Source organism: Anarrhichthys ocellatus, unplaced genomic scaffold, assembly GCF_004355925.1.
Source record: "Anarrhichthys ocellatus isolate YVR2014 unplaced genomic scaffold, GSC_Weel_1.0 scaffold77, whole genome shotgun sequence".
Taxonomy (NCBI): Eukaryota; Metazoa; Chordata; class Actinopteri; order Perciformes; family Anarhichadidae; genus Anarrhichthys; species Anarrhichthys ocellatus.
The window spans coordinates 1051811-1061810 of record NW_022280107.1 but is presented as its reverse complement, the minus strand read 5'-3'; the positions used below and the strand labels follow the sequence as shown (position 1 = coordinate 1061810).

The window sequence follows — 10000 nt, the reverse complement described above, 5'->3', positions numbered from 1 at the left end:
AACATCCACCTTTTTTAAAAAGATTACAGCTGCATGAAATCAGCGCAGATGCTTTGTAAAGGACGGGTCGAAAGAGGGGGACAAGCTACAGGAGAGGCATTTTAGAATTTTGGAAAGAGCACATCACCACACATATAGCTACTGAGCAGTAAAGTGCAATCCATTAAACACAGAATCAGAAATAACCTTTACCTCGGCCGTAAATTCTGATTGTAACATTTCAATTTGACATAAATGTTGTGAAAGTGCCTGGGGACAAACAGGTTTAAAAAAGACACTTACAGTCATTCAGTAATACTGGTCTGTCTCTTATATGTTCTTATACGTCTTATGTGTACCTAACAAAGTACTTTTGTTGCGTTTTTGTTTTGTTTTGTTTCAATTTCATAGTCATTTAAAGCCCAAATATGATCTGTTTTTTTTTACTAAATCTAATCAAGTAATTTAGTTGCCTGAAACTAACAAAGTAGTTTTAAATAAATAAAAAATTAAAATATAGAAAATACATTTTCACATTAGTGGAGCTGGAAATACCTGTTTTTGCTTTACAAGTGACTTATATGATCAAAGTAATTGCAATTACGTTTTTTGATGTTCTTCATATGTTTAACATTCACATTTATTTAAATTAAAGTATTTAAGATTGCCAGCTGCCGTTATCAGCTGCTGTAGCACCAGACTTCAGATCAGCTTATTTCCTCTGAGACTCTTTCATTCATCCTCCATCCTACATATCATATAGTGGTTGTTTTTTTTTAATTTGTGTTTTGTTGTGTAACGAAATGGAAAGGCAATCTGCATTTCAACCCTGTTGAGCTAAGTGAGCTAAGATGAAAGAAGCCGGTTCTGACAAATGAGCAGATTTGTTTTTCAATTTTTCAAACAGAATCAAAGATAACACTTTACACTTAACCAGATAGAAAGCAGCTGGCAGAGTAACGCATGTAAACCAGTTTGACTATTTATTGTGACATCTGTTTCCTGCAGGAGAACCTTCCCTCTTCATCTTTGTGCAGATATGATACAAACGTTAATCTGCTACTGGCTGCATCAATAGTTATGGAGATCCAACAAAATGATGAATATTTAATTGAATGCAAAGTAAACTCAGTGACTCACTTAAAACAACTCCAAAAAGTGCGAGTAAAGAGAAAGTTACTCTGGTAAATGAGTTTAGGTGTAATTTGTGTAAAGCCATACATCACTGATGGCATGATAACCTTATCGCACGCTGGCTCCTCTATATATATTTTAAAGACCTTGGGAAGGTGATATTATGGGTGAGGATGTGCCCTTCAATGGATATGTATCGTTTTCCAATACAACTCTGGCGCAACGGGAATGATTGATCACACCGGCTGGGAGCAGAAAACAGCAACCTGAAAAACACAATGATGAAATACCAAGAGTTGTGTGGGAGCAGACATGCAATGATTTAGACCGGATCAATGAACCGCAGATCAAAGACAGACACGTGCAAACTGATTGGGGGGGGGGAATGCTGGGAAGAGAGGACGTCTGTGCTGCTGAGTTCATTTCCCTCCGACTGATGTAAAGTGTGTAATTAATGCTGCATTTTTGGGTTTCTTTCACCTCAATCTCTGCATGCTACTTTACGTTTCTCTCCTTTTTATTTCAAGGTGAGGTGTGACTACAAAGCCACTTTGGGGTGTCTCATCTGCTCACTTTGCATTTGAGGAGTTTTATTGCATAATGGCAAACCTACTCTCATAAAACAATGGCTGGAATGAAGGTAAAACTTTTTTTTTGCATGTAACCAAAGTCTGTCACGTTCTGGAGCTTTGAGCCGATAAAACTGCACCAAATGTATACGTTTCCTCTGTATTTACTTCTTCATCAAGCTAATGTCAGTATACAGTCATTTTAATAGCAGACCACCTCAAGGTGTCACTCAGACAGAACCAGGAACTTCTGATGTAGCATTTCAAAATTAAAGCCCTTCAAAATCTCATTCATGAGCTAAATTCAAATCACATTCATGAGACAATTTGTCTAATTTCAGATGAGATTTTAGAGGAAATGGTGCATAGTTACAAAATAATTTCACGACAGGTTAAAGCTGTCGATTTTAGAGACTTTCAATTCCTGTGAAGTTCTCCCCAATATTTTGGAAAGATTAAAAATTATGTGTACAAGATGATGAACAAGACATCCAGAATGAAACACTCAGTTAAAACACAGGCAACTCCGATGCCGATTCAAAGATGATTTGATTGCTTAGAAGCACTTTTGGTATCTGGAGGATACAAGCCGGGTCTCAGTAAAACTACTCTGTATGAAATCAGATTATAAACAAAGGAAATTTACAACACCAATCAACGAGATCTGTAACCAAACTCAATAACTGTTCACCGACAATTTACTGGACCAACGTCCAAACTCTGAGTAGAACATTCCTTAATTACAAATTACACAAAGACGTATAAATAGATAAAAACAATGTCAATAGCATCAATTTCTCTCTTAGATTGACTTAATGTTTACAGATTTTCATTTTTCAGTCATACACTCAGCTGTATGGTTATGCATGGACACCGTGTTAAATATATTACAATATTATCATATATTATTACATATAAAATTACCACATCAAAATATGAAAACAACACAAACGTACACCTTACAAATATCAATTAAAGGTTAAATTACTGACAAAATGATATTCTATAGTACGAGTTTTTTTGCTATCAGACACAGTAAAAATGTAAAATTTGAAATTACATATCTTGTAACATGCAAGAGGCCTATGTTACACACGCCAAAAATAAAACTCAGGTTTCAATACAATGCTTCACTTAAAAGCGTGGGGGGGAAAGTCTGTCTCCAAGGCCCTTTCTGTGAGTGAATTGGTGGTTTCAAAATCTAAAATGGGATCACCATCCTTCAGCATCATTCGTGAGATCGGTAAAGTATCCGTACGCTGATGCATAATGAAGATGTGGACAGAGCTCTGTTTATCTACCCATCATGCAGCGCTGCCTGCACCGACTCCTGATCGCGACTCTTGGCGTCGCACCATTAACTGGAAAGTCAAAAATCAACAGTGCGCTGCAGAAAAATCCTTTCTCAGCACTGTATGCAGTTATCTCCGCCAGAGCGTGGGATTGACACTTCACACACACATTTCCCTCCATGGACACGCATACAAAAAAATGCCGCTTGGCCACCAGGGCCGGAGGTTGTCGTTTGACCCCGACGCTCTGACAGACGGGTTCCCTCAGGCGCTCCTGGTGCAGCAGCGTGTCATTCGTGTCATATGTCACCAATTGGCTTTTGGTGAATGTTTACCAGCTGAAATACGGCATCTCATGACACACTGAAGAATGTGTTTAGTCTTTTGCAGCATTGTTCTTTGTGTGTGTGTGAAGTGTGCGATAAATCCTTCCCCAGTCCAGCGATCCATCCCTCTGATGAAGATGATCAAAGATGCAAAGGACACCCTCCCCTCACTACCACACACACACAACTTGGCTGTGATTTGGAAACTGTCAGTCTTTTTGTGTCTGCTCAGCTCTTTTGGGTTTTTTTTTTGCGTCCACGACGAGGGTGACTCATAGTGATGATTCCTCTCCGAAGAGAAGGACCTCACAGTGATCACGACGCCGCACGCCGCATCGCACCGACCACTAATTCACTCACCGAGGAGGGCGTCCTGTAAATCACCCGTCCCAGTGGTCCGATAGCTGTTGCTGCAGAGAGCGAGGCTGCAGCCGGTGGCAGCTCAAGGACCAGCTGATGGACTCTCGCACACTCAGCAAAAAAATAACTAAAAAACACCCACTGGGACTGTCTTTATGGTTGAACTTTGTGCACGGATGGATTACCTGTCAGAGAAAAGCTCACTTTGGTATGTGGGCTGACAGTATCACAGTGAGGACTAACTGCCCGCTAAGCTCTTCTTCAATATGGAGCGCTCACAGTGAGAGACAAAAAAAGTGAAGTGAGCAGCTGTGTAGATATCTATCTATCTATCTTACCCTGACCAATCTCACTCCTCATTCTGAAACCAATGCAACCAACGAAGGCAACAAGAACCGTCCAATCAGAGGCAGAGTCGGCCAGGTCTTGCCTTTGCCGCATAGAGTGCTGCAGGGATGACGTATTTCTGTAGGCTAACCCAAAAGTTAGCATTGCTGACATTAGGCATTAGGATTCTCCCATTGGAGTGAAAAGTTCTTCACAGTAACTAAGGTCAGATCATGGTTTATGTTCACATATAACGTAGCAACATAAGTGTAAACTCAACACGAACAGCAGCCTCCTGTGTGAAAGTCCTGTGTTAGTTTGACCTCCGTGTGGACTTTCTCGCTCTCTCTAGTTGTTAGTATACCGTGCAAATTCGATGGTGGCAGAGCTGCCATGCATCGGTAGCATCTTGGGGGTTCAGTGTCTTCCTCAAGGAAAATTCAACAAGCGGACGAGAACATTACACAGAAAGTTGATGGGAATGTCATTTGTTTCAGGTATTAGGTTATAAAATAATGGACAAATTAAAAGATTTGACCTGGGAGAGAAGTCAGGGGATCACCAATGTTTTTATGAATCATCCTCTGGACACCATGGGATCCAGAGGATTTATGCATCCATTCAAATCACAGCAATCCTTCCAATATACTTCAGGATTGACCAAAGCAGCAGACTGAACAGCGCTGCCTTCACCAGAGCCTCGATGCATGCACGGCTGACTGAAAATTCAACATCTCTGTCCAAACTTTTCTGGATGATCTAGTTTTCACAAGAACTACTTTCCACCAAGGAAACAGTCCCTTTGAAAGCTGTTCAACGATCATCACAGTGGTGCTACAACAGTACTTTTTCTTTGTTACACACACACTTAACACTGCCTGCAGACCTTCATGCTTTTCAATCATCCACATCTGTGTAATACGTACTTGTGTTGAAATGGTGGGATGTATGTTTATGTGGCCGGCTTGTTTCTACTGGAGTGACAGACTGAAGTTTGGTGCTCAACCTTTTGTCTTTGAGAGTTTGTGGTTCTACCAGGTTTGTGGCACTCACCCAAGTCCCACCACAGGAAAGCCAGCTATTCAGCACCAGGAGGAGTGTCATCGCGGAGGTTTCTAACAAATGACACCCTTCACTTGCGGCTTTTTGGCCCGGGAGTGTGTTGTTGGCCGGGGTTAAGGGGGGGAAACGGCTATGAGGGTTGAAGAAAAGCTACTCAAAGCAAAGTGACACCTAGCTGTCTCAATATTCAGCGGCGTCTCTCTACCGAGACAGAAGACGGAGCACTCGTTGTCAGCGCCAAAATAAAAAAGTACTGTGCATACATCAGGGGACTAATATATGATAAGCTGTGTCCTTCTGGGCAACACAGCTCAGGCTGCATTTGATAAAGGAGAGTGCCTCTGATCAGATTTTTCATTTTTGTGCGGCAGCCATTTATGATGTATATACAAGACTCCATAACAAATCCCCTCTGGCCAGATCATCATCCTTCAAATGACTACAACAACGCTACACGGTTGTTGCTTGTTGTTGGTGATCCTTGCACTACTGTTAGTTTATTTAGTTTACCTAGTTGTTCATTTAATACCATTCTAATTCATTGTTTAAACTGTGCATTTTTTGCATTTTTATTTTTTATTCTATTTTTTATTCTATTTCTTCAAATTCAATATCTGCTCTGTTATTTTATTGTACTGTATATGTTGTGCGTAATATATTATATTATATGTTACTCTCTAAAATGCTGCTGCTACATACTGATTTCCACTAAAGTTTATATCTATCTATCTAGTACATTATAGTGTAGGATGATTGTATTGTGAAGGACACACTGCTACTACATATATGAAGTAATATTGCAGGAAGTTTGCTCAATAATAATGTGTGGGTGGCTCTTAAAAAGAGTTGTTTTGGATGTGCTTGGGCATTACACGGTGCCTTGCCATGGAACCATTCCCTCAGCAGAGAAGTAGGATGTGAAGGCCTCCCTAACCCTGATGGCCTCTCTTGCTAAGTTGTTGGCAGCAATTCTTCCCAGATCTGGCAGTGGCTCCACCTCTCCAACCGGTATGCTCACTGCCGTTGTTTGGGTGGTTTTCCACAGGAAGTTATGCAGAACACATGTAGCCTTCACACACTTCTCTGCAACTTCTGGGTGGACCTCAATGGCTCGCCTGTACATCCTCCACTGAGAAGAAAGGATCCCAAAGGCATTCTCCACAACCAACCGAGCTCGGGAGAGACGGTAACAGAAGAGCCGGCGCTCCCTTGGAAGGATGCGGCCGGGGAATGGCCTCATGAGATTTTTTCTCAGTGTAAAGGCCTCGTCAGCAACAAAGACGTGTGGCTGAAGTCATTGGTGGTCAGCTCCTGGTAGTGGCAGGTCAGCAGGCAGTTGGAGAGTGCCAGACGTAGGAGCTTGACCAAAAGCTGAGTTGGCCAGACTCCCACCATCGATGTTGATGGGGAATGAAGAAAAGAAAAAAACACATACTAATGTTTGACGGAAGTGATTCAGGGGATTGTTCAACATTGTGCAGTTAAATTTAAAGATCGCTGTCCAAGGTGCTGATGCTGAGACCTCCAAGGGTTTTGCACACTGATGGCTCAGCTGTTATTGAGCCACTGTCCCTCTCTGGGTAACACACTGGCATTGTTTTCTTATAGGTCATTTACAGTGTGTGCATTTATCAGGCTGTGACTCTCTGCCAAGTTCCAACAATTTGTGGTCTCTTGAATTTTCGTCCGTGTGACCAAAAGCTCCAGACAAAAGAAGGAAAACAAGCCTCATGAAGATGTAAACAGTTTTCCTCTTATTGTCTCTTCAAGCACTGGTTATCTTTCTAATATAAACCATCGTGGGTCTGAGGTCCTTTGCATATTTGGATTGTTAAATGGTCTCTGTGCAGCTGCACTATACTTTACAGCCAGACTATTACTATTTATTTTGTCTCAGATAACTCGGGCGGAGATGATACGCCCTTCTCTTATCATTGTTTCAAATCTATAACACAGAACTTGGCCGGCCCACCGCCCATCCAATCACATGCTTTTGGGAGGGGAGCAGGGTGGCTTTAAAAGTTGCATCTGTTGTCTGAGAGCAGACCACTGAGCAGCACAGGACCATCTAGAGCCGGCAGAATGGTCGAATGGACAGACTTCGAGCGGCCACCATCCAGGACATCTTCTCCAAGATGGACTATGAGGTGGTGGGTCCTGCAGCTCTTTCCAGGTGAGTCTAAACTCTGCATTAACAAGGTGTGCTTGAGACAAAATCCTTGACTATATGATAGGATCAGGATTTCATTCTGTCATTGTGCACAATGTGTTTTAGATAATCACAAATGTTCATGTTTTTATGACATTTGATCTCCTCATCTAACTCTGTAACATGTTGTTTCCTCAGGTGTCTGGTCGTCTCAGAGGTATTTCGGTAACTTTGAAAACCTCTACAACACCTCTGCAATCATGGGAAATCCGCTGGTTGCAAAACACGGAACGACTTTCCTCCACGGTCTGGACCGGGGTGTGAAGAACATGGACAACATGAAGGAAACCTACGCCGAGCTGAGCGTGCTGCACACCCCGAGAAACTGCACGTGGACCCCGACAATTTCAAGGTAAAGTTGTGGAACTAACAAAGGCTGATAATCTGGTCCAACAATTACTGAAAAGAAGACCAACCTTTCATGTCGTTGATGTTTCTGATGCTTGTTGTGTTGCAGCTCATTTCCGACTGTCTGCCCGTTGTGGTTGCTGCTTGGTTGGGTAAAGACTTCACTGGTGAAGTTCAGGCAGCTTCCAGAAGTTCCTGGCCGTGGTGGTGTCCTCCCTGGGAAGACAGTACCATTAGAGAGCTGCAACACCTTCACATGCTGATCATGAAAAGCTTTGTTTCTTTTGTCTCAAAAGCAAATAAAACAATAAGCAAATCCAATATGAATAAAAAAATCATCAACAAAGCAGCAGAGGCCGAGATATTTTAACTTTTAGTCCCGGTTTAAGCTCTGAAAACACTGGATCCCACATTTCCCACAATGCATTTTGATAATATCTTTTCATTAGAGTCTCCCTGCACTGGTAAGTCTTTCAAACTCCAGTTGTAACACAGACTTTCTATTGTGAATGTGAAGTCTGCAGGCCCTCAGCTGCATGACCCCCATAAACTAAACACAATGATGTCATCGGGGATATCGCTCACGATTGACAAAGATCCTGAAGAGCCACAGAAGACGCGATTCAACTGTTGAATAGGCCGAGTAGTAACATGGCAGTACATGAACTCAATTGTCTATTCATGTGTTTTTGAGTAGTGCTTGTTTGTAATAATGTTTTTTAAACTCACAGAAATGTGCCATCAGGTTTCCTGTTGAAGGAGAATCCGGATCAAGATTAAATACAAGCTAAACAACGGACATCATAAGCACAATCTTTTGCTCAACTGTTTTCCAAAACTTGGGTCGAAAAAAAGTTTACTTTTAAAACTCTTTTTGTTACTGTCTGCATAATGAAGAGGGTCATCTTTGGAACTCAGAGGATTAAGGAAAGAACCAGAAGACGTCTCGTGCTCAGTTGTTCCATAAAATCTCTTTAAGTGTGCAGGAGGCCAGTGCTGGGTTCTGCTTATTATCCTTATGAGGGCAACAAAGACCTCCTTTTTACTGCCAAATGTGTGCCTCATCAGCATGTTTGTTTGCTCAGCACCCTGACCCTAAGACTCATTGAATTTAGCTATACGTGTTCAAAATGAGCTTGAAATCAAATTTAGCGTTTACATTAATGCATGAGTGATAATAATGTTATAAACAGTCACAAGGGACATTTTTCTTTGTATATATTTTACTGATTATACTTAAATATCTTATACTTAGGTATTTTTAGTTGCAACAGAGTATTTTTTACAGTGTGGTAGCCTGTTGGTACTGTATGAAAGGATGTGAATACTGGGCCAGGGCTACTAATTTGAGCTAATTAAGTGAAATTATGCATCTCACAGCTGCCTTCCAGTATTACTTTTTCTTATTACTAATTAAAGAAGATGAGCATTTGGTCCCACGGCAGGTTGGGGCTGTGACATTCATAGCGTTGCGTTATTATAAATCATAATAAACAGTATTTTTCGCGAACGAAATTGTCAGACGGTCCCTTAACCGAGCAAGGCTAAGTAGTTAATAAATAAATTAATACAATAAAATAAACACAATTACGTCATTGCGGATATCGCTCACGATTAACAAAGATCCTTTTGACATTTATAACGTTGCTTTATTATAAATCATAATAAACAGTAATTTCTTTTTTTCCTCAAAACGAGATTGTCAGATAGTCCCTAACTCGAGCAAGGCTAAAGTAGTCGATGCTGGCTCTCGCGAGCAGCAGCAGCAGCAGTCTGCAGTCAGCCGCCGGAGCTGTAACGCTATGTGGCTCTGAGAGAGACGGAGAAAACTGTTTTTTTGCACCGCAGCAGGTTAATGACGGGACGGGGCTTTTGGACATGAGGACGCCCGCTGCAGTGACTTCTTGCAAAAGGGAGGACCGGGAATCCTGACTGGGATCGTGTCGTTCTTTCACCGAGCAAATGAGAAAAGGTGGTGATGCAGAGACCGCGTCTGTCAGTGGACAACCAGCTAGCTAGCTAGGTAGCTAGCTAGCGTTAGCAACCTAGCAAATAGCTAGCACTTATTTATCCACATAAAATTAAGGCTAAGTCTTTACCACCCACATGTTAGCTAAAATAAAAATATATCTCATTTTTATTCCACATTTCTTTCCTCCGCATTGCTTTTTGTCAGTTTATTTTATTGAATTTTTTAATTTTTTAATATTTTACTGCTAGCCACAACGTTAGCTGCTTGTTAGCCACATAGCATTTCTGCGTATCGAGCTAAATAATCACCTCACAACAGACTGGCTCTGTGAGGAGGATGAACTTGGTATTCTGTGTGGAGACATCGGGACATCGTAGCTCCAGACAGACCCGATGGAAAACTACCAGATAAAAAAAATAATT

At 41.5% G+C, this 10000-nt stretch overlaps 2 protein-coding genes across 2 annotated transcripts in view; both read left to right on the top strand.

Annotated features, from left to right (window-relative positions):
* Positions 1-7131: 7131 nt before the first annotated feature.
* LOC116397991 (hemoglobin subunit beta-2-like) lies at positions 7132-7843 on the top strand. The gene is given in 7 exon segments (XM_031873944.1): positions 7132-7153; positions 7156-7222; positions 7397-7408; positions 7410-7575; positions 7578-7610; positions 7716-7785; positions 7788-7843. Coding segments are annotated over 7 exon segments (426 nt in total).
* A 1511-nt stretch (positions 7844-9354) lies between these two features.
* man1a2 (mannosidase, alpha, class 1A, member 2) overlaps positions 9355-10000 on the top strand; it is a 95081-nt gene continuing 94435 nt past the window's right edge. Inside the window, exon 1 of the mRNA XM_031873998.1 lies at positions 9355-9578. The gene's annotated coding sequence lies outside the window, so the exon portion shown is untranslated. The remainder of the gene's footprint in view (positions 9579-10000) is intronic.